At 43.9% G+C, this 24,743-nt stretch overlaps 1 protein-coding gene and 2 long non-coding RNA genes across 4 annotated transcripts in view; 1 reads left to right on the top strand and 2 right to left on the bottom strand.

Annotated features, from left to right (window-relative positions):
* Positions 1–1,405: 1,405 nt before the first annotated feature.
* LOC123651903 lies at positions 1,406–23,431 on the top strand. Its single transcript, XR_006740888.1, has 3 exons — positions 1,406–3,254; positions 22,905–22,988; positions 23,297–23,431. It is a non-coding gene; the product is annotated as an uncharacterized LOC123651903 (long non-coding RNA).
* Positions 5,127–10,727, bottom strand: LOC118713178. The gene is made up of 3 exons (XR_004986225.2): positions 10,717–10,727; positions 9,244–9,246; positions 5,127–6,245 (listed from the first exon to the last, which is right to left on the bottom strand). It is a non-coding gene; the product is annotated as an uncharacterized LOC118713178 (long non-coding RNA).
* The window catches only part of ENDOD1 (endonuclease domain containing 1), a 36,390-nt gene continuing 27,173 nt past the window's right edge, over positions 15,527–24,743 (bottom strand). For both annotated transcript variants that reach the window (XM_045577897.1, XM_036427572.2), the window contains one exon: positions 15,527–18,117. In XM_045577897.1, the coding sequence (XP_045433853.1) occupies positions 16,915–18,117 (1,203 nt within the window). In that variant the 3' untranslated portion in view covers positions 15,527–16,914. The remainder of the gene's footprint in view (positions 18,118–24,743) is intronic.

The following is a 24,743-nucleotide window of genomic DNA, read 5'->3' as shown; positions in this document are numbered from 1 at the left end:
TCCAGAATATATCTCTCTCTCTTCCTCTCTCTCTCTCTCTCTCTCTCTCCCTTCCTTCCCCCCTCCCCCCCCCCCCCACACACATACACACACCAGGCTGGGCTCTGGCTTGCCAGCCCTCCCTCAATGCACTGCCAGGACCTGGAGGACATGTGCCCTCCCATCCGCTCTGCAGAAAGGCAGGGCCTCAGGGTGCAGTGGATAATGGTCACTCAGTCTCCTCCCTCCCTTTGGGAACTATTGGCAGCATCCATAGTTGTCCACACAGGCTAGAGCCAGTCCCAGACCAAGGATGATTGCCAAGTGCACAGTGTGGGGTCACTATGGGACCACAGACAGAAGTACAGACTGAATGACTCCTTGGGGGTACTGGTTATTTAGGGGATGGGGAGACAAAAGAGGTGCTTGCACTCACAGCTCCATACATTACAAAATTCTCTCACCCCTCCCCTTTCCTGCACTCCTCCTCTATTTGCATCGGCTGTGGCCAATTCTTCCTGCCAAAGACTCAATACAGGTGGGAAGTTTAATTTAATTGAGGGAGGCCTGTATGCTATTTAGGTATCAAGAATCATCAAATAAATGGAATTAATTAAACAAAAATAAAATGCCCAGGACTAGGGTAACTGATTCATGCAAAATTTACAATCTCTGATGGACCCTTAATATTTGGATCAACATATGACTCTCAGACCTGAGTGACCTTGAGGCAGGAAGGTCAGGTGAAAAGGGCAGGTTCCAGCCTGGCTTAGAATCCTGGTTCTTACACCAGCTGTTACTCAACCTCTCTGAACTTCAGATTCACCTTCCATAAACAGAAAAATAGTCACTATATCTTGACAGGGTTGTGTGAAGAGTAAATGAAATAACATATTTGAAAGTTCCTGGTGCATAAGAAGTATACTTAGTTTATTTCTTGCTGAAAATTGTATTAGAAATAAAGTGAAAAGTGATTCCTGTCATCACATGTCAATACCCCTGGAAAGACAGTCCATCAATGGTCCATGGGCACCTCCAGCAGAATCAGGAGATATTTAGACAGGAGAAAGGGAGATAGAATGAGGACTAAGCGTTCAGGGACTGGTATGCCTTTTGGTTTCTCAGTTTGGGTGCAGATGGAGGAAGCGCAGTGCTCTGGCCACATGAATATGTTTTAGTGACATTTAAAAAATTGTCCCCTAGGCCCTGACCAGGTAGATCAGTTGGCCAGAGGATCATTCTGTTACACCAAGGTTATAAGTTCCATCCCCAGTCAGGACACACACAAGGAGCAACCGATGAATGCATAAGTGGAACAACAAATCAATGCTTCTCTGTTTCTCTCTTTCTCTCTCATCCCTCTCTCTCATCTCTCTTTTCCTCTCATCTCTTTCTCCTGCTCCCTCTCAAAGTCAATTTTTAAAATGTCCCCTTTTCTAATAAATTTATCCAATTCTAGTCTCCTCCTTTCTCCCTTCACCCCTTCTTCTTCCCTCCCCTATGGGTTTCTTCCCATAGTTGTTATATCTCAATTAGTCCTTTTGAATCTCAAATTCATCATCTGAAAAGCTTATAATTGGAGTAATGTATAGGGTTGTGATAAGGATTAAGTGAGATAAACATATTCAATACATTAGTCCTATTTTCCTTACGTCATCTCATGTTTTCCTCTTCCCTGTTGACTTCCAATTCTCCCTGCTTCCCCTCCCTCCCGTTCTCCACGGAGACTGAAGGCGAGGCTGGATCAGGCCCAGACGTGTGGAACGGGTGTGGGAAATGGGCGGTTCCTCGATTCATTCCTCCCTCTTTGGACGCCACCCTTTGAAGATGACTGCCGTGATGATTGGCTCTTAACATCTTTCGGCTAATAATATCCTGCCACTGGCCTCTGTGAGTGACCAGCTCTTGAATTACTTACTTTAAGGAACTCCTCACTGGGTGTGTGATCACACTTTGGAATCCTACAGCAAATAAACTCAATACTGTAAGCTGATTCTATTTGAGGCCATGCCTATACTCAGCAACATTAAAAATGTACCAGCCTGAGCTGAGGGCTCCTTGGGCAGGTCATAGAGTGGACTCACAGTGTTCATCTGGCTCTTGGTTCGAGCTTAGAGATCTGGCTTCTCCTGAGGACTGCCTGGGAGTCAGGGCCCCACATAGTCTAGGATTCTATGGGAAAACCCCTCCTGGGCCAGAGCTAGGCTGGCTGCCTTGACACAGAAGCGATCCTTCTGGCTGCAATGCTGCCTCCCTTAACACTGACATCTGGATTGATTGCTTGATCCACTTGTTTATATGGCAACTATTTACTGTGATGCCTGCTGGGGCACAGGGTTTTGATAATAAAAGTCTAGACCCCTCCCCCCACTCAGGACAACTCTGAAGGGTTACTCCAGTTTCAAAGCTCTCATGCGCCTGCTGAGCTCTTTGTTCTGACTGTATCACAGCCCAGCCTCTGCTCTGCCTAGTGCTGTGTCTTTCACTTCCCCCACAGGTGCTGCCCCTGAGCCCTCCTTATTAATGTCCTTCATGTCAATCTCATCCCAGAGTCTGCTTCCTGAGCCTGTTCTACAGCATGGGACATAGACTGAGACATACATGTTGTAAAATCCTGGCTCTAGCAGGTAGTGGTTGAGTGAATTTGAGCAAGTTATTTAACCTAAGTTTCACTTTTCATGAAGGGAGGGGGGGGGAGACACGAAACAAAACATTATTGTGAGGATTAAATGGGTCTGTATACAATATAATGTATAACTACCTGGACCACTGAAACAGCTCAGCAAATGATAGTCATGCAGCAACAGAAACCAAAAACACTGCTTCCTGGGGTCATTGTGAACATTAAATCAGAGAGTGCATGCAAATTGATTGACATAGTGCTAGGTAAATATTACTACCTTTACAGAAAAGAATGAGCTAATTACTTGGGGAGATAAAACCTGGGTACAAATAACCCCAATACTACACAGGCATCACATGTCAGGCTCTTGTTACCTGTCAGGCTCTCTATAGGATCATAAAATCTCCAAGTAGAAAAGAATCTTGGAATTCTCCCAGTTCAACTTTTTACCCAGCGAGGACATTCCTTCTTGAATGTTTGTTTAACCCAACAATTATTTATTAACCCTGCTCTGTGCCAAGAAGTGTAGTGAATGGAAATGCTGACAGAGATGATTACAATGCAGTCCAGTGCCAGGGCAAACGCAGGGACAGTTTCTGCACAGCGTGATATCTTCAGAGGAGAGGGACACCTTTCCCCTGCATCGAATGAGGTGAGTTATTTCACTGCCGGCCAACTCTGGTGTGTATTTTCTGTGCACAGACTTGTATTTTAAGTAGCAGTCCTTGGGTTCTTTTCCTTCTTGTTCTATATTCTGCAGTCAGCTATCTACACATCCACTTACCCATCTCTGCTCAAGCTGCCTCTGCTCCAGAAAGGTGGGCTTCCCCTGGCACTTGAACCCCAGCCTGCAGGCTCTTTGAGGGCGACAGCCGGGTCTTATTCATCACCGGGCCCCCAGCAAACTAAAGAAGAAAACAACAACCCAAATATGCACCCCATTATGTGTGGGTTCAAAAAAAAAAAAAAGACAAACATGCCTTTAATTCAAATTTGTTGCAAACAATGGCAGCAGAGAAAATGACCAGCTTAAGCTTCCTCAAGCTTCACAAGCAACCCTGTGTTTTTAATAGGCTGGGTTTTTAATAAGTGGGTGAAACCAGTTTTTGAAAACCCCAGAAGAGTTCACTTTGAGTTCACTACAGCCCAGTAGTTCAGGAGCCAATGTATGAGCCATCCCTGTTTCTACACATAGCCATGTTGTGGCTTCTGGAGATTATCTTTAGAGATGGTTTGTATACCATGAGCTTCACACAAAGCTGGGGGTGGGGGGGAGAATTTTTATTTTAAATGGTAAGCGTAAGTTCTGTGTCACATTTGAGAAAGCACTTGGACTTCTACTCTTGAGAAACAGAAGGACAGGATGACCCACCAGAGACAGCACCGGCTTCCTGAGTGGGGCCCTTTTCTCCCAGCCTCACTCTCCTGCGGAGGAGCCAGGGCCATTCCCCACAGGTGTTGGGGGCAGGAGCAATTTGCACAAAGAAACCGAAGTTTGGTTCATTGCCGTATGTTTGCCTTTATTTTTTTTTCACTTTTTATTAAGGTATTATATATGTACATATCTTACCATTGCCCCCACCCACCCACCCATATATGCCCTCCCTCCCCAGAGTTTTGCCTCCATTAGTTACACTTATCTGCATGCATACAAGTCCTTCAACAAGTCCTCTTAGCTCCCCTATATCTCCCTATTATGTTTGCCTTTAACCATAAGTCAGATCCTTCTTCCTCATTCTCTTTCTCCTTATTTGAAAATGTTATCACTTATTCATCTGTATTGTTTCTCTGCATGACTGCAATTGTAGTTTCTATAAAACACAGTTAAGGTATCTTTTATTTAGCAATTTATCGTGTTTGTTGCTATAAGATATTCATACAGTGGGAAAGGGGAGGGACTCTGTTTAATCAGCTGTAAGGAGAGGGCTATGCAAATTCACCCAGGCTTTCCTCTGGAGGAAAATACAGGAAGTCAGAAGACAAAGAAAAATTGATGAGGAAAGGCAGAGCTTTACAACTGGCAAAGGGAGGAATGGTTCCAGGAACTTCAGAGGCAATGGGGACCTCTTCTTGGGGAAGTTGGGGAGCACTTGTCTACTCTTGGGACAGAGGGATAAGCTCTTTAGGATACTCACTCAAGAGAAAGAATATTTGTTTGATGAATGGTGGGAATAAAATAGTTTTCAGTGATAAGATCTGCTTACATTTTTCAGAATTTAAATAAATCAGCCCAGCCAGTGTGGCTCAGTCATTGAGCATCAATCCGTCAACTAAGAGGTCAGGGCACATGCCCAGATTGCTGGCTAAATCACTAGTAGGGAGCGTTTTGGAGGTATACGATCTATGTTCCTCTCTCATTGATGTTTCTATTGTATCTTTCTATTCCTTTCTCTTCCTCTTGCTTAAATAAGTAAATAAATACATACATACATACATACATAAATACATACATACCTAAATAAATAAATAAATACATAAATACCTACATACATAAATAAGTAAATAAATAAATAACATACTTTAAAAAAAATTGAAATAGATCCTGGAGTTTCTTTATTGACTGGCTGCATTTTTGTTATACTCAAAACACTTCCTCCCCCAGTAGGGATGGATGGATATAGTTTCATTATTGAACAGTTGATTTCTTTTTCTTTTTTTTTTCTCTTTTCATTGACTTGGTTAAAATCAACCACCTAACATTGATTTTTAGTCATCCTTCTTAAAAAAAAAAAAAAAAAAAAAAAGGCAATATCATGCCCTTACATAATGTTAGCATTTGGAGAAATGTCTACACCATGTCTAACTTCTCACAGTGAGTAATTCTGAGACTCGTTCCTCAGTTAAATGTGCTGGAGACAGATGTGTGTGAATGATCACATCACCTCCCCTACCTTCTTTGTCCAGCCCCACAGCTTGGAGGTGAAGCCCTGGGTAGAGCAGTGCCAACACTTCTCTGGGCAGGAACATGGCTCCAGGGGCTGTGGCATGTGAGCATTTGCAACAGCATCACACACACCCTCCTCCCAACAGCCCGCCAGGGGAGTCAGGAAGCAGGCAGGATGGCTCACAACACAGCTGCATAACAAAGGCGATTTTGGAAGCACGTCCTCTGTACCCGGCCATGGGCCACACGCTGTTCACCCATCTCCTTGTTCTTCACAACACAACAGTAACTGGTAATAAATGAAGAATTCTCCGGGGTCACATTGTTCTGGGACCGTGTAAGCTAACAAGCTAAGAGGCAAGGACACCTGATGAGCTGATGGATCAGAGAGTCAACTTGACCGTGAGTTCCTTGAGATTAGATTCTTCAGCTGAGTCAATTTTACCTCTGCAGGCCGATGCACTAGAAAACTAAATAGATAGTTTCTAGTCTGTGGCAAAATGGGCCTCAAGGTTGAAGGGAGCAAGAGAGATTGGGTTACTTATAGAGCAAGGAAAACTGCAAGGCACAAAATCACCCTTAAACAGTTGTGGTCATCAAGTTGCTGCTGACAGCATGATATCAGGTCTGAGGACAGAGGAGCTGATATCTAAGGGAGTTCGGATATTCAGACGCATTTGAGGCCTCCCCAGTGTGATAAGGCCTCCACATCAGGGCTCATCTGGCCTGAGCCCTTCTACATGCAATGTTCCCCCAGGCCTGTCACTGAGTGTCTCTGCAAAAGCTTACTGCTGGGCTCTTCCTGTCCTCAGCCTCCAACACAGGTCAGTCCATCACGGCCCAAGCTGGTATGGCTCGGGTGCCACTGTAGTCCCCGACTGGTGGTCTCAGGAACACCAGGCCTTCCCAGTGTGCAAACACATCTTCTTTTGCTCAGAAGCAGGAATAATTGTAGATAAAGAGAAGGGCCAGTGCTGTAAGCTTCAAGTGAAGCTGTTTTTTTCTCATGACTATAGATGGACTTGACAAACTTCAAAGGAAGCAGCCAGTTTAGCTCCAAGCTCCTCGCTGACTTGAATCCTCTTCCCTGGGTGTCATGCCAGCAGCCGGACAGCAGGTGCGGTGAGTTTGGGGCTGGTGTCTGCGATGCCCAGTGACCATCTGCACACTGATCACTACTCTTTTGCTGATCTGGATGAAGTTGCTCTCAAACATGGGAATGCACTTGAACTGATCACTCCCTGAACTATGAATATTTCCAATTCTAAAGGCTATATCACCTTCCCTGTAAAATGATTGAATCAGATTATTTTTAAGCTCAATGCTAATAAACCTCAGTTTACCTACCAACTCTTTTCCCAATCCCATTCTTCTATCCGGAGCTGCCTTCCTGTGTTGGTTTACCTCTATCTCGAGAGTACACGGAACATATAAATTTCAAACCTGCTTGACAATGCTTTATCACAGCAATTTATTTATTTTTTTTTTACCACCCTTGGCCTCGCCTCCCAGCTGGCCAATTGGCTCCGATCACAGTCGCCCAGCTGGACCCCACCCATGCAAGAATTCATGCACCAGACCTCTAGTGAAAGCATAAAATGGTATCAGTAGAGCCCAGAAGCAGCAAATTCTATTTTTTATATCTTTGCTTAATCCTCATATAAAGATATTTTTTCCATTGATTTTGTTTAAATGACAGTAACTAGATTTTTTTTTTTAAATGTTTTTATTTTATAGAGAGAGGACAGGAGAGGGAGAGAGGGATAGAAGCATCAATGAGAAAGAAACATCTACATTGCTTATTTGGCTCCTTCCAGCACACTGCCCCCCTACTGTGCACTGAGACTGCAACCTGGTCATGTGCCCTAACAGGAAATTGATCCAGTGACCTCTCCACATTGAACCACTGAACAACACCAGCTGGATCTTTTAGAGAGAGTGGAAGGGAGGGAGGGACATTGCAGGAAGGGGGATTGAGAAGGAGGGAAGAAATAGAGAGAGAGAGAAAGAGTGAGAGAGAGAGAGAGAGAGAGAACATCAAGATGAAAGAGACACATAAATTGGATGCCTTCCTCATGCACCCAGACCAGGGCCAGGGATTGAAATCGCAACCCAGGTACATGTCCTTGACTGGGAATTGAACCTGCAACCCTTTGGTGCACAGGCCAATGCTTTAACCACCAGCCAGGACAAGTTCCAATTTTAAAGAAACTGTCACCAGTGTATATAAAAGCTGCACACAAAGATACAGATATATACTTTAATCGGTTGTTAGCAATGGGACAAATTTTTCTTTTGGCAGTCTGAAAAAAAAAAAAAAAAAAAGGAGACTGCCTTTTGAAGGCAAACATTTTGGATTCATTTTGAGGACAATGTGAATGGGAATAAATGAAAGGAAAACAAACAGCAGAAATAGGACACTAGTGGGTGCAGCAGGTGATGAGACAGCAAAGGACAACTACGGTGTAACCTTCAGCAAGTGACTTAGTTTAAGTTTCATTATCACTGAAATACATTCATTCATTGAAGGCCTAATACCAACTCTTCTAGGTAATAAAGATAAAGCACTGAACATGGAGAACATGGAGTGGGAGCAGAGGCCCAGCAAATACAAGGATCTGAAGCAAAATAAATTTGTTTGAGGAATATTAGAAGGCCAGTAAAAATGCCAAGTAGTGAATGGGGGAAGGGAGTTGTTGTAGTAGATGAATGAGAGAACTAGGCAGAGACCAGATCATATGGGAACTTGCGGGCAATATGAAGAACTTTGACTTTTCTCCTAAGTCAAATGGACTTGATTGAAGAATTTCAAGCAGGTGAATGGCATGATCTAATTTACATTTTTGCAAGATTTCCCTGACTTCTGTGAGAACAAAAAATTGGTGGTGGAGAGTGACAACGGGGCAAACTGTTAGGAAGAATAACAGCAGTCCAGGCAATAAATACTGGTGATTTGGAATAAGATGGTAGTAGCACAGATGGTCAGATACAGGCTATGTATACATATATATGTATGTATGTTTGTTATCACAGCAAATTTTAACGAAGTAACTTGCTATTGTGTTTTGGTTTCCCATGTAGCTTAAGAACATAATGTATTAAGATACTAATAAGTGTTCAATATATACATCATTTTTATTTCTTAGTGTAAATTAATTAAACATCACTACGGTGTCACCCTTAACCGCTTAGGTGTCCTCGAGTAAATTCTTTTTTTTTTTTTCTAGATCGCATAACTTCTAGAAGCTTATCGGAGCCCATATCCATGCTTTCAAATCTGAGAAAATATCTCAGATTGTAGTGTCAAATCAACACAGAGAATTCTGCACATTCGTGGCTAACTTCCCCTGAAACACCACGGCCAAGTTTCTCTTCTCTCAAGACTCACCTCTTAGCTATGTAACCTCTGTGAATAAAAGTTGCCAAGCCTTCCTCTCTCCTGGGTGGGACTCATATGGCATGGTCAGTGTCTGCCTCACTGATTTTTCTTCCTCTGCCATACTATGGCTGATCACCCACCTCCTTTTCTGCTGGAAATATGTGTGTGTTTTTATATATAAATCTTACTGCATTCCAAGGGATTAGGAGGTTGTGTGATTAGAGGCACAAATTGTGTGCAGTGATGTCACACTGGCAGCTTAAAATCTGCCGTGGTGGGAGTATTTATACTAGAGAAATTGGCAAACACTACAAATCTGACCAAAGCTGGTTATTCAGTAACTAGCACACTGCTGGTTATGAGGGCAGCAGGCCCAACAGCCTTGTTACTTCTTGCAGGTGTGTATTTCTGCTTTGATCCATTACAGGCTGATCTATGGACACAGAGAGAGCAACATTTGGTGTTATTTCTTAAAGGGCACCTTGCTTTCTCTCCAGCCCTCACATTAAAGGGCTGGCCTGGCCAAGGCTCTGGCCCTCTGGGAAGCTCTGGTCTACTGCGGATACCCCTGGCCCTCAGCACGTTGCTTCCCACCAGGCCTCTCACCTGCCAAAGGTACTTACTATGTGTTCCAGCTCCCGGGAAGGATTTCGTAAGACCATTCATTCTAAGTTAATATTGACACAATGTGTAACTTGCCAATGTGTATTTGCATTTTCATAGGAAAGAGACACTTTAAAGGAAGAGAGCCCATGGATAAAAGTTCTAGCAACACTACAGACCTCTGGGGGAGTTATAATATTTGGGAGCAAGGAGCATTCGGATATTTCCTCAGTGTTCTTGGGTTACCTAAGGAAAGAGACACTTAAAGGAAGAGAGCCCATGGATAAGAGTTCTAGCAACACTACAGACCTCTGGGGGAGTTATAATATTTGGGAGCAAGGAGCATTCGGATATTTCCTCAATGTTCTCGGGTTACCTAAGGGTAACCCCACTAATTAATTTCGCAAGTCTGGGAAGGAGTGCTGATAATAATGATAATGATGATGATGATGATGATGGTTCACTGTCCTTCCTGATAGTATCCCAGAGGATGTCTCTGACTTTTGATAACCTTGCTCCTCAATGATAGAAAAGTATTTGTCCAAAAGCAACTATGTATTACCTGCAATTTGGCAAGATGCTAACAATGGTCCTGTTTTGCCAATATGCCAATGACGACATCCAGAAAAGGTGCAGTAACTCAAAGGAAGTAGACTCGTGTGTTCCGTGTCCCAGGTGCACCCTCCCCTTTGACCAGCCTGCTCATTCCTCACCTCTGAATGTCTACAGCCCTAGAAGTCTGATTCTAGATGCAGTGAACGGGATACACATGGATTTGCCCAATCAATAAATATCTTGAGGAAACACACACTCGAGAGAACATAATCTTAGGGGTTGCTGCCTGGTGTCCTTGGAGAAGGATGGCTCAGTGGCAGGTATGGGCTGGCTTCAGTTTGCAGGCTGCCAGGAGAGGTCTGGGGAACTTCTGCCAGTGCTGAGACATTCCCACCCCCCGTGACTTTTCACTTTCTGTCACCTGCTTCGTTTTTAGCTCTTATTCTTTTATGATTCATCTGGTGTCTCTTTTCAATGCCTAATATTTTAGGGATTTAGCCGACTCATACAGGAGGAAAACAAATGGGCATGAGGTGTTGCAGAGCAGTCTACTGAAGATACGATTTATTAAGTCTAAGAAAATAGGACTTGGGTGTGCTCTCCCTCTGGAGAGAACACGCACATTTCCTTCCCTCTCTTCTTCCCCACAGGCATGCATCTCCTAAACGCTAAGGGTCCCCATGAGACTTGCACCTAGGGGAGCAATGGGCAGCAGCAGCGCATCCCAGGCCAACCCCCTGAACCTATCTCCAAAGCACCCTTCCCTGACTTCCCAATGAGCTAAAGCAGCCCCACTTTGGCTCATTTCTTTCCTAAAACATTAAAAAATATATTTGTATTGATTTCAGAGAAGAAGGGAGAGGGAGAGAGAGAAACATCAATGATGAGAAAGAATCACCAAACGGCTGCCTCTAGAACATGCCCCGTCCCCTCCCCTCCCCCTTCCCCTACTGGGAATTGAGACTGCATCCTGAGCATGTGCCCTTGACTGGAATCGAACCTGGGATCCTTCAGTTTGCAGGCTGATGCTCTATCCACTGAGCCAAATCCGCTAGGGCTTTCCTATAACATTTTTAAAGAGACAAAGCAGACCAGCCTAGGCTCCCCTGTTATTTCTTCTATACTAAACCCTTTCTTGTTTCACTGTCCTCAGCTTTAAACGTTTTGTTTGCTTGCTTGCTTGTGTGTGTGTGGTTTTTTGTTTGTTTGTTTGTTTGTTTGTGTTGTTTTGTCTTACTGATTTTAGAGAGAAAGGAAGGGAGAGGGAGAGATTGAAATATGGATGAGAGAGAAACATCAACAGGCTACCTCCTGCATGCCCCTCTCTGGGAACTGAATCCACAAACCAGGCATGTGCCCTGATTGGGAATAGAACTGGTAACCTTTCCGTGCATGGGTCAACGCTCAATCATTGAGCCATATCAGCAGGGCCAGCAAGACTCTTTTAATGTTTTAATCGGGGTGATCCATTAAGTGGGTCAAGTCAGGACACATAGAATAGGTAGACCTCTTATTTCTTAATCATCAAAACCATCTTTCAATTCATCTGATTAGTATGGGTTCTTCATTGTAAAAGTAATCCCTTATTTTTTTAAAAAAAAAGTATTATGCAGCCTTCAGAGATAGCAGGCAGTTTTATATTATACTCACGTCTGTAAAGGCAAAATGTGTTGTCAGCATCTGCTTCGGATGTAGGTATTCCAGATCTGATGAGCTCATCCACAGATGGCACCGAGGACAGCAGGCAAGGCCTCTTGGAGACAGAACCTCGTGAGCATGTGGCAGGTGGCTCATCAGTCTAGTTCAGGGCCTAGGGGTCAACTATGGGTTCCAACAATTCTACCTGTCAACACTCAGAATCATTTGTCTTTGGGCACTAATCCGTATGCCTTAATTCATTAAAGGATGGAGAAAAAAGAAAAATGACTGTTTACAGCAGGGCCCATAATTCTTTTTCAGCAGCTAAAATGCATATACTTTATCTAGTTCACTCTTCCCAAGTAATAGGATTGTTGGGGAGCTGGATCTGTTATAAGGCTCTGAACTCAGCAAGGAAGAAACCTGGAGGGGAAAAGCTTCTCTATTTGAGAGGCTGGAAATGCTCATGCCTTCCTCCCTGAATGGTGCTGGAAAGGTTGAGGTCCTGTTCCCAGAGCCTCATTCTAGAGTCTAGGTCCAAACCCTCATCTGTTTCTTCAGTATGTTGACACCACTGATGGGGCGGTAGATTCCTTCATTTTCATTCATGACCTCAACACCCAGACTCTACCTTAACCCTGACCCTTCCAGATCTAATCTAGAAACATCCTGAGGTCCAAGGATGGCCAATTTCATCCAAGGTGTGTGGATATTATTACCAACAACAGCTACAGCAACAATAATTAACATTCACTGAACACTTACCATGTGACAAGCATGGCACTAAATGCTTTATCTTCATTAACTCATTGAATTCATATAACAGCCTTCTGAAGAAGGTGCCCATCATTAGTCCCATTTTACAAAGGAAGAAGTCAAGGCTTTGGGTGGTAACTTGCCCAAGTTAATAAGTTGCCCACTTGCCACACAGTTGTAACAGGGAAAGCCAGGATTCGAGCCTAAGTGCTTCAGGCTCCAGAGCCTGGGTCTTGAGCATTAAGCGATACTGCCTCCAGGAGATACTTTAACCCACCTCCTGAGAGCATCTCACTGTGGACTCAACACAAAAAACAATGACAAGTGGCCATGAGCACTCTGTTGAAATTTAAGCTTAAAAATACAGTTGACTCTTGAATAATGTGGGGGTTAAAGGCACTGACACCCTACCCCCCAAGCACTTGAAAATCTATATGTAACTTTTGACTCCCCCAAAACTTAAGTTGTCCCTTGGTATCCATAGGAGATTGATTCCAGAATTCCCTGCAAGTACTAAAATCTGCAGAAGTTCAAGTCCGCTGTATAAAACGATGTAGTCCTCCTCATCCTCGGATTCCTGACTGTGGACCATACACAGTACAGGTATTTATTGAAATAAATGGGCCCCCACAGTTCAAACCTGTGTTGTTCAAGGATCAACTGTCATTGGTTTGGACATAGTTGTTAGAAATCAAGCCATTACCTGGGGGGGAAATATCTACCCGTGTTTCCCCAAAAATAAGACATCCTCCGAAAATAAGACCTAGCGCATGGCAAAATAAGACATCCCCTGAAAATAAGATCTAGCGCATCTTTGGGAGCAAAAATTAATATAAGACACTGTCTTATTTTCGGGGAAACAGGGTACAAAAAGAAATCATGTGAAATCTGAGAACCCATTGTGACAGTCAAGGAGCCCACACTGTATTGCTCATCATGTAACTCTAAAAGCTGCCTGTTGTGTGGGGAGCTTGGGGGAAATACCGAACAGGACAGAAAAGCCTGCCCCATCACTGGAAAGGCAGCCAAAGAACTTCTGCCACCTCCACCCAGAGCAGGGCCTACCGAAGGCCACAGAGGGGACAGTGCCCCCTGCAGAGACTGTCCGTTATTTCTGACGCTGTGCGAGTTTCCTAATGAATAAACAAATAATTGTGTGTTTCTATCATGCCCCTTGTGATTCAGATCAGTGAAGCACTGCTTATTTATGAAGGAAGAATCACAAACACTCCATATCCCAAATAGCTTTCAGAAAAACAACACTGAAAAGCAGTTCTAAGCCTATTTCACTGATCTAACTAACCTTCTCTCTGTTTCCCCCTGTAGAATTGAAAAGAGGGGGCTGGGGGTGGGGTATGCAAAGCCAAATGTAAGTGGAAACTGCTTGAGTGGATCAAGAAATAAAAAAATAAAAATAAAAAAAAGTCGCAGATAATCCCCAAACCTCATTTCAACCATTAGAATTCTCCCCCTTCAGACATTTCACAAAATAGCTAATGAGTTATCAACAATTACTTTATTGAGCATTGCAAGGTACACAGCATTGCACATAGCTTGAAAATGTCAAATTGATGTCATTTGTCACACCCTCTCTAAAGGTGTCACGGATTTCCACGGTTCTATGGTTTTTTCTCCGGGGCTCCAGGGAGTGGCTGCCAGTACCTTTGCTGTAGCACTCCCGGTGGCCTCCCTACTCGATTTTTTATCTCCTCAAAGATGTGATCCATGTAGTGTTGATCTCTGCAACCTTGATGTTCTAATATATATTGGATCAATGGATAACTGGATGAATGATCAGTGCTTCACTCTAAATCCTCCTCCAAACTCCCTAGCCTGCATCTAGGTGGAAGTGTTAATGCCAATGAGAAGCCAACATTCAAAAGGCACAGTGAAAACGGAGTGTGGCTAGTCCACATGCTAGAAAATCAGCTCCCTCAGAACGAACAGGTGGCTGACTTCCCCAAGAGCCTGAGAACGTAACAGAGCCACGGAAAAACCTCCAAGCCAAAGGTGGGGGTGTATCAACCCCAACTCCCACCTCAAAACCCGAAGTAGCTGGTTGGATGCAGACCAGCAGTCCAGCCACGTGCTGGGTCCCTGTGCCCGTGAGCCAGAGGCACAGTCATCGCTTGTGTTCCAGTGCAAAGTCTCAGCCACCCAAACTTAAGAATATTTTTGCTTTGTTATTCCTTCACAAATTAAAAAAAACACAACAAAGCCCATGCAAGAATCAATAAATAAGACATTAAAGAAGCCATGAAACAAAAGACACTTCCAAATGGTTCTCAAGAAGCAGTTTGGATGCCCTGCTCCTTGCATGGGGCCAAGGGGCTCCAGCTGCCATGGATGCCCCCCGTGGGCCTTTCAGTGTGCAGATATGTACATATATATGTATATGTAATGTAACTCATTACACTCATGTTTCTCATCCACCAACACAGAACCTGTGGGAGGCAGTAAGCATGATGCTGCGTATGGATGGCCAATAGTGTCACCACATAGGCATGTCCAACTGGTTAGTCTGTTTGATGAATGATGGAGAAAACTCTGCCATAGTCCAGGGAGGCATCTGAAGAGTACCACACACACCACATAGCTGACATCCTAGCAGTGAAGGGACGTGTGCAAAAGATCATGGTTCCCGATATGCCACCAGGCAGGCATGAAACGGAAGTCAAGCCTTTTACCTCCCTGTGCCTCAGGCTCCTCGTCAAATCAAGGTTTAGCCAGACTATCTGGTCACGTCTAACATTCTCTTTCTTTCACGCGGCAGGATTCTTGACCCATCAGTATCCTCACCCTTCCCTGTGCCTTCACACTGCTGAGATGAAGAGCAGCACAATCATGGGTGCCAATGCTCACAAACAGACGTGTTGGTGAAGTACTGCTTAAGATTCTTAAGTGGAGCTCCTAGCTCCCTATCATGGACCAGACTGAGGTCATGCTCCCCAACCTTGGCATCACAGATTGATCAGGATGCCAGCTTGCTGGCTGCTCTTCTACTTTAGGTCCAATTCAATGATTTTTCTGCAAAATGTAACTCACTACACTCATGTTTCTCATCCACCAATCCGATACAAATAGTTGACCCATCCTTTTCTCCTTGTTGTCTTTCTGGACTCCAGGTTTTTGTATCTGACTTTCAGATGAATGGTGGCCCCCAAGACCAGTACATTACACTTGCCTTTTTTTTTTTTTTTACCTCACAACAATTCTTTAGAACACTTATAAAAATCCGGGCCATTCATTCTGAGCTGTGAAAGGCAGAGCAAAGTTTGGGGGATTCTGCTTCCTCTTCTTATCATTTTCAGTGCAATATTTAAAATAAGTGTTTGATCAAAACACTGGAGATTAGCGCTCAAATCAATTTACATTAATAGGAGAGTAATGTTTTCTAGCCTCAAACACACTATAAAAATAATTGTCTACGAGATAATTCTTAATCAGGTTTATACATATGTAAACTTTCCAGACGGCTAGAATAGATTTTGTTCAGTGGCTCTTTTCTATACATTTATACCAAAACAATCATATTAAGGATAGAAGTCAATGTGTTTTACTGTATTGGGTATTTGCTTGATGCATAAGAAAGACTGATCTGGTATGTTGCAGAATTTGAATTTTCATTTTAGCTTAACATGTAGGTCCTTGAGCTCCATCCTGTCAACCAGATATTGAATATATTTCAAATTAGTCCAAGCTTGGCTAGGAATGTCCTGGGACCTACAGCACTTACTCAGAGCTGGGGTCTGACTGATGTGCCCTCTTCTTTCTACCCAAGAAGACTGTCCTACAGTGTTCAAGGGGCAAATCATCTTTGCCCTTGCATTCAAAATTTATTATGCCGCTTTTGGCATAAAATGTTTATCATTACATAAAAGAAAAATTCAGCAAAATTCAACTCTGGAGGAAAAAAACATCTGAAAGGCCCTTGGAAGCCACAGAAAGCTAAGGGATATAACAGACTCTCTACCCTAAGGAAGCTATTTCACCAGGGAAGCATGTCTGCACCTCACCAAGATCAGCTGAGTTGAGGAGAAAGAGAAGTGAAAGACACATTGGCCAAGAATATTTATGCCAGTTTTGCCTTGAGTCTCAGAGAGTAATAGGAGGAACAAGATTTCTTTCTCATCGTCTCGGAAACTCTTTGGTTGAAAGTTGTCCTTTTTTTCACTTTCCCCTCCTGTAGAATTTTAATGAACACCAGAATGTCTCAGCTGGTTATCTGCATCAGAGTAAATAACTAAAGGTCATGGTTTAGAAGTTTGCTCATTTCATATCAGATGACCTATACATAGTCCTACCGTGACCATTTCTCTAGGGTCAAGTCTAAATTGCACCATCTTCCTTTGCAAAAACATACATTCATCCCCATGAAAGGCCAAAATTAATGATAGTGGATAGTGAACAAAGACTCATTGTACAAAGTATTCCAGCCTTTTCTATTAAAAAAAAAATCAAATTTACTGTGACTGGCCACTATTAGTTTTTTGAATTCTATAACTCCCCAGAATTTTCAAAAGTAACCTTATAGCCAATCCGCTTGAAAACACTAAAGACAACCTGAAATAGGCCACCCATGGTACCAAAAGCAGTGTCAAAGAGCAGAGAGATGGCGCCACCGAGGCCCACTGCGATGTCCTTGCACACGATAGGAATGGCGCCCATGGTGTACACAGGGAAAGAGGCCACATCCACGAGGACTCGGACAGGGATGCCCAGAATGCGGCAAACAACCTTCAGCAGACAACAGAGGATCCGGAGAATGGCCCTGATGATTTTGAGTATGACTTTGAGTACCTTCCAGGGAATGCTTGCCAACTCTTCCCCAATGGCCAAGAAGTAGGAGATAGTGGCTGAACCCAGGTGGTAAAGGCAACTTTCGATGCCATTAATCACCTGCTTGGCGGCATACCACAGGACGTACACAGTGTTCTTCAGGATGCCCACCACAAGGCAGCAAATTAGTTGGGAAAGCTTGATGAACGGGGTGGCGATGAAGCCTATGAGATTCCCCAGAAGGCTACTCCTTTCCTCGGGGGCCTCTGGAGGCTGCAGAGCAGACCTCTTGCTCCTTGTGCTGGGGACGGCGCTGGTGGTTTCTTTAGATTGCACCATCCGCTCTTCATCCTGGACTTGGTTCACCATTTCCAGGATTTTTTTCATTTTCTCCGTGTCCTGTTCTGTTTCGCCACAGTTGTTCTGGAACAACTGAGGGTTCGACGGAAGCAGTTTCTCCAGTTCTTTCACCATCACATCTTCTATGACATCACCGCCCGTGGTGTGCTTGACAAAGCCCATGGCCCAGCCTCCTCCGGGGACAGCACAGCAGGCTGCCAGCCAAACAAACTTAGGAATGGTCACCCTGTCTTTGACTTTGACGTCTGAGGGCACGGCGCCTGTGATGATATATAGGTGGTTCCCACCTCCACACTGTGGGGTCAGGGCCCGGTCCATGAGGCTGTTCAGATTCATGTACCACCGTTCCTGGAAGGTCTGGGTCATCGGAACTGCATTTGTGAGAGCGAATGTGGCCATGTGCAAGTCATTGCTGAGGGAGAACGGGTACAGCTGTCCTCTCTGATAATCAGAATCCAGGTAATCTGTAGTCAAGGCCTGCTTGCTTCCCAGACTGTCCACAGTGGTGATGGCGTCAGCCTCATTAATCACCTCCTCAAGGTTGCTGTTGGGATCATCGATCTGAAAGAGGAGAGGGTGTGTTCAGATGCATCAGTGGCCTTGAATCATTCTGCCAAGAACCTAACACAGGGGTGGGGAACCTTTATTCTGCCAAGGGCCATTTGGATATTTATAACATCACTAGAGGCCCGGTGCACAAATTTGTGCACAGGTGGAGTCCCTTGGCCTGGCCAGTGATCAGGGCTGATCAGGGTCTGGCCCAGTCTTAATTAGGTTGATCAGGGCCGGGGGGTGGGGGTAAGGGGTGGGGGGGGGTGGGGAAAGAGGTGGATCGTGGAAGGTTGACTGTGGGAGCGCACTGACCACCAGGGGGCAGCTCCTGCATTGATTTTCTACCCCCAGGTGATCAGTGTGCATCATAGCAACTACACTTCCTACATTTGGGTTTGGGAGGGCTTGGCTTCTGGTGCATGTACCCTTCATTCATTCTAACATCCCCTAATCCTGATCACCTTTAAAAGATGGTTTCCTATATTACTCTCTGTGTATCCTCCACTCCTACTCTGCAATAATACCCTCTCTCTCTCAATCTCTCTCTCTCTCTCTCTCTCTCTCTCTCTCTCTCTCTCTCTCTCTCTCTCTCACACACACACACACACACACACACACTCACACACACATACCCCATCATGATATGCTTTTTTAATCTGCTGTGGTTTGATGAATTTCATAGCTCTTTTCTGGAATATTTTTCCATGAGATTCAACTTGATTGTGAAAATGAAAGCAAGGGGAAAGTAGATTTTAATCAGCCCATAAAAATCAGAACTGCACTTCAGATAATCAGCCACCAATGTTGTCTGCAATGTAATGAACACCTCCTTAATGAATGTTTATATAGTTTGGGATATATAAAAAAAAAAAAATCAACTTTAATTACAGCATCTAAATCAAATGAACAAAAATATATAGCTTATCATCAGTTATTAGATATTTAGGCTAACCTAAAATTACAATTTGAATAACTGCTGTTTCAATTTAATCTCCCCATGACATTTACTGTTAACAATTACTTTTCAGTCTAGGTCAATCTAGATATGTACCAATAATCCTACTTTTGCCCCACACTGTGTGTGTGTGTGTGTGTGTGTGTGTGTGTGTAATCTTGGTTTTGTTTTTCTTTTTAAATTCAGCAGTATAATGTATGCTTTCACTTTACCAATCTACAAGGACAAAGGAAAGAGCTCAGGATTGACCCATGACTCCATTTTTACCTCTCAAACCGAATTGTCAATTCCTTGATGTCAGGGACCCTGTATATTCCCCATAGGATCCAAACAAGGACTGACACACATTAGAATCTCAAGGTACTAATTCTTCTCTGTGCCCTGAGATAGTCATCATGGCAGACAGGTATAATAGGAAGTTGAACAACCCACATTTTCAAAAAACAAAAAAGGTTAAGTAAACAATGTTATATCAGAGAAATATCTCAAAGCCTTTCAAAAGCATCTATAATTATGATGAATTTGTAATGATGGGGAAATATATGCTATAATATTGAAAGAAAAAGAATACAAAGTTTAATAAATGCAAAATTTTAAGTTTAAAAATAGGCGAGGAATACTGGAAGGAAACACAGGAAAATGTCCACAATGGTAATTTTCTTGTCTTTCTCCCTATACCTCTCCCACTGACATCAATCCACAAATTATTTATAGTACTAGAGGCCCGGTGCACAAGATTTGTGCATGGGAGGTGGGGTCCCTCAGCCCAACCTGCAGCCTCTCCAATCTGGGACCCCTAGGGGGGTGTCTGACAGCCTGCAGGGATGGGGTCTAAACTAACAGTCAGACATCTGTCTTGCAATCTGAGACTGCTGGCTCCTAACCTCTCGCCTGCTTGCCTGCCTGATCACCCCTAACCAATTTGCCTGCCTGACTGTTCCTCTGCCAGCCTGGTCCCCCCCTAACTGCCCCCCTGCCAGCCTGGTCCCCTCTTAACTGCTCCTCTGTTGACATGGTCCTCCCTTAACTACCCCCTGATGGCCTGGTCACCTCCTAACTGCCTCCTGCTGGCCTAGTTCCCCTCTGATTCTTCCTCTGCTGGCCTGGTCCCCCTCTAACTGCCCCCCTGCCGGCCTGGTCCCCCCAGCTGTCCCCTTCCTGGCCTAGTCACCCCCTAACTGTCAAGAAGGAAGTCAGATGTCTGGAAGATGTCCAGTCGACCGGGTCTAATCAGCAATATTACCCTTTTATTAGTATAGATGTGTTACTTTTGAAAGGAAGCAAACAAGAAATGAATTTAAATAAGTAAATTCTTGACCAGCTGGTGTGGCTCTGTGGTTGACTGTCGACCTATGAACCAGGAAGTCACAGTTCTATTTCTAGTCAGAGCACATGCTCGGGGTTTCAGGCTTGATCCTGGGTGGGGGCATGCAGAAGGCAGTTGAAGATTCTCTCTCATCACTGATGTTTCTCTCTCTCTCTCTCTCCCTCTCCCTTCCTCCCCAAAATCAATGAACATATATGTATTTTTAAAATAAGTAAATTCTTAATAACTGATTTCCTAGAGTTTGTGCTACTAAACCCATCACTATCCCAAGGGAATCAAGGCTATGTGAATTGTGTTGTACCTCTTGTCAGGAGGAAAACCAAACATGCATTTCTTCAATTCTACAATGGCAAATGTGGGCATATTCATGGGAGTATGTGTAGGGTTAGCAAGGGCAATGGATGAGCAAATTGATGTAAAAGCAGCAATATTCACTGACATCTAATAGATTACGCCACAGCCTCAGTCTTCCCCCAGTCCTAGAATCAGCAATGCTCCCCACTCCTACCAGACCCCCAGCGGACAGAGATAAACAGCTCATTCATTTGCACAGCTTCTGCTGCTGCTCTACTAGAGCTGAAAGATGTACCACTTGGACATATCAGCCTCATTCCTAAGTCATGAGATCAAGTTATGGCAGAGCCAAGATTGTGGAGTCTTGGGTGTAAGGTCAGGGATTTCCAGATGCATGTGTTGCCATGGTTACTAGGCATTCTGTCTGCATTTAGCCTACAACTTCTTGATCCTCTCAAGGGAAAGACTGGAGCTGGTTTTTTAATTGCTCCTGTGACAGAGCAGAGGCAGCGTGCAGATGTGTTGTCAGTCCAGGAGCCATCCAGGGATGAAACAGTGCCTGCAGGGTGGATGGCAGGCCTGGAACAGGAGCAGAGGAGAGAGGCTCTTGGATGAGAAAGGAGAGGGAACAAGAGAGAGAGAGAGAAAAGGGGAGGAATAAAAGGTAGGGGAAGTTAAGGAGGGAGGGAGGAAGGGAGGAAGGGAGAAAGATAACACAATATCCTCTTTTAGGCAGAAAAAGACTGTGGATTTTGACTTATTCCAAATGAGTTTAGAACATGGCCTTATAGCTTTAGAACAAGGTCAAAGAAGATTTAGCTGGTTGCTTCTGCATTCTCTCAGGCCAGTTGGGTTCATGGGGCTTCAAATTTCTGCTATGGTTGTGCACCTGGCAACCAGGTTAAGCCTTTTCTACTCTAACTTCATAGGGACAAAAGAAATGGGCCAGGATGGCACCAAGGTTGCTGAGAAGGCCAGGGCCTAATTAATGATACAATGGGCTCTGTGCACCTCCCTGCCCTGGGTCACCTAAGGCCAAGGAGTAACTAGATGCTGTGGATACACATACAGAAGAGAGCACATCTTTCCTCCCCCTTTCCTTGCTTTTGCAGAATCCCATATCTATGGTCACTATATTCTTATGATCTCCAAATTCGGTTTTATGGCTTGGTGACAAAATACAATATAATGTTTGAAATCAAGATAGAAGGCCTATATACTATACCTATATGGTGATGGGATGTGAGGGTCAGGGACTTATATGGTTTAGACTACTAAATAATTGTTTTCTTCATAGCACTATATGAAAGGCATTTTAAAAAATATATTTTTACTAGAGGCCCGATGCACAAAATTCATGCACTCGTGGGCAGGGATGAGGGGTGGGAGTGGGATCCCTCAGCCGAGATTGCGAGAGGGCACAGGCCAGGCCAAGGGACTCCACTGGTACATAATCGAGTCCGGGGAGGAACGTGGGAGGTTGGCCAGCCAGGGAGGGACCATGAGAGGTCTCCAGGGTGTGTCTGTCCCATCCCTATAGGCCAGACCTTAGCAGCAAGCTAATCTAACAGTTAGAGCGTCTTCCCCCCTGGTGGTCAGTGCACATCATAGCTACTGGTCGAGCAGCAAACCATCTGCCCCCTGGTGGTCAGTGCACATCATAGCAAGCAGTTGAGCGGCAGTAGCATATCACACTTTGATTGGTTGAGTGGCCGACCAGACACTTAGCATATTGGGCTTTTATAATATAGGATTGATTTTAGAGAGAAAAGGAGAGGGAAAGAGAGATATAAACCTCAATGATGAGCGAGAATCATTGATTGGCTGCCTCCTGCACACTGCCTTCCGAGGATTGAGCCCAAAATCCCAGCATGTGTCGTGAGCGGAAATTGAACTGTGACCTCCTAGTTCATAGGTTGATGCTCAAACAGTGAGCCACATGGGCCTGACTGGATGGTATTTTTACCTTATTTTATGGATGGGGAAATGAAAACACAGAAAGATGATGTAACGTTTCACAAAGTCACCCAATAATTAGCAGAAACAGGACTTGAATTGAGATCAGTAATTTTATACCTAAAGCTTATGTCCTTTATTACTAAATCATACTTTCCCCATCTTCATGGACATTGTTATCACAGTTTTCTCTGTCACCGAGTAGGAAAAAGTGCCACACTGTTTGCAATCTACTTTTCTCTCTGTGCCATAAAATAATTGAAGCTCCTCAAGGTTGCAGGGAAAGAAGCTGATATCTGAGCTCCCGGTGCTGCAGTCCTAGACTGAAGAGAGAATGGTAAGGGGAAGGTAAGAGGGCACATCTCCAGGCTGGCTTTCATGCCACCTTGTTGCCTTTGCCCACAGTCTAGTGTGGCAGCACAGGCAGAGGGCAGCTGGCCAGAGCAGTTTCCAGACTCCTATTACCCTTAGAAACTGGTCATTGGTCTGGCCCTCTATATTCCTATCAGCTCGTCATTTGGCCACTCCCCCGCCCAGCCTCACCCTCACTCTACACCAGTAAGGGTAGCCGAGAAACAGCAAGCATAGCAAACCTTCTTGGAGAAAAACTATAAAATCAGTCCCTCACCATAATCTCTTCTGCTCCCACTGCACAGAAAGAAGTTCAACAGTTAGGAAAGGGACTCTGTATAGCAAGCATGTCAAACCCGCGGCCCACAGACCACATACGGCCTACAACCAATATTTTTGCCACCCAGCCAAAATAATGGTATGTAAGAAACATCTTAAAAATTTCGTGACTTAATTTTTATAATATCCTGTTAGACATAATTATTAATAACGCACTACAACATTCACTAGTGACTGGTTATTATAACCATGTTGCATTCATTTCCCTTATGTGCCTTACACTCAGTCGCACCATTTCTCTCCACTAATACTAACAGCAAATATTTTAGCAGCCGACTGCCACATCATCAGTCTTGTACTGACTTGTTTTGGTGTGCACAACAGGAAATATTTCGTTTTCAGAGAACAAGGAAAAATAGGTTTATTTGTGTTACTCTTATTAATTTGTGCAGTTATCAGTGTCTGGTAAGTTAACATTCAAGAAAAAATATTAATTTTTATTAAAATGTTTTATTGTTTTATGTTAACGATGACTCATTTATTTTAGCCCTTTGTATTCAGCATGTCTCTATCAAAATAAACTACATTTCTATGAAAATCGAAGCTTTTGTTTTTTGATGCCCACATAAGCTTAAACCTTGTTTATTTGGCCTGTGTTAGCCTTTGAGTTTGACATGCTTGGGCTACAGTCACTGTCACCTGGGTAAACTGTATGGCTTAACTGAATCTGGACTATGTTTCTTAAGACTTTCTGTTTCCAATGAACAAAGACTTGTTTGTGTTGCCTCCTATACAGATGGTTCACTGGAAGGATAAAAATAATCTAGAAACCAAAAGAAGTTGAACCAACAGGCTCCGAAAGATCCAGAGTTGTGGCATAGCTTGGCCATGCTGGAACCAGAAATGGGTTCCAGACAGCTCTAGGGAATTGTGGCAGCAAGCGTCTGTAGCTGAGACTAATTCGGCGTTTTAATATTTGCCATCAATCAGCCACATTTGACCTATCAGACTTTTTCTATCTCCCCCTCCTGGCTTCTTCGTCTACTTCTTTCTGCATAGCTTTTTCTATACCGTGGCCCCTCCTAACGTATGGTCTCTGTTCAACTATCACTTGAGTTTGCACATGGATCATCACAGCCTCCCTGATGACGAAATATTTCCTGTTGCGCATACCAAACAAATCAGTACAAGACTAATGATGTGGCAATCGGCTGCTAAAATATTCGCTACTAGTATTAGTGGAGAGAAATGGTGCGACTGAGTGGAAGGCGCATAAGGGAAATGAATGCAACACGGTTATAATAATCAGTCATTAGTGAACATTGTAGTGCATTATTAATAATAAGATTTACCTTCAATCTTAGCTACTTCTGTTACTTAATCAGTTCCTACTTCAAAGGCTCAAGAGATAGAATCTGAGTGATTCAGCTCAATGTTTCCTATCAGGCCATGTCACGACAAGCCTCTAGAATA

This window comes from Pipistrellus kuhlii, unplaced genomic scaffold, assembly GCF_014108245.1.
Source record: "Pipistrellus kuhlii isolate mPipKuh1 unplaced genomic scaffold, mPipKuh1.p scaffold_m20_p_9, whole genome shotgun sequence".
NCBI classification, from domain to species: Eukaryota; Metazoa; Chordata; class Mammalia; order Chiroptera; family Vespertilionidae; genus Pipistrellus; species Pipistrellus kuhlii.
This window is presented reverse-complemented; position numbering and strand designations above follow the sequence as displayed.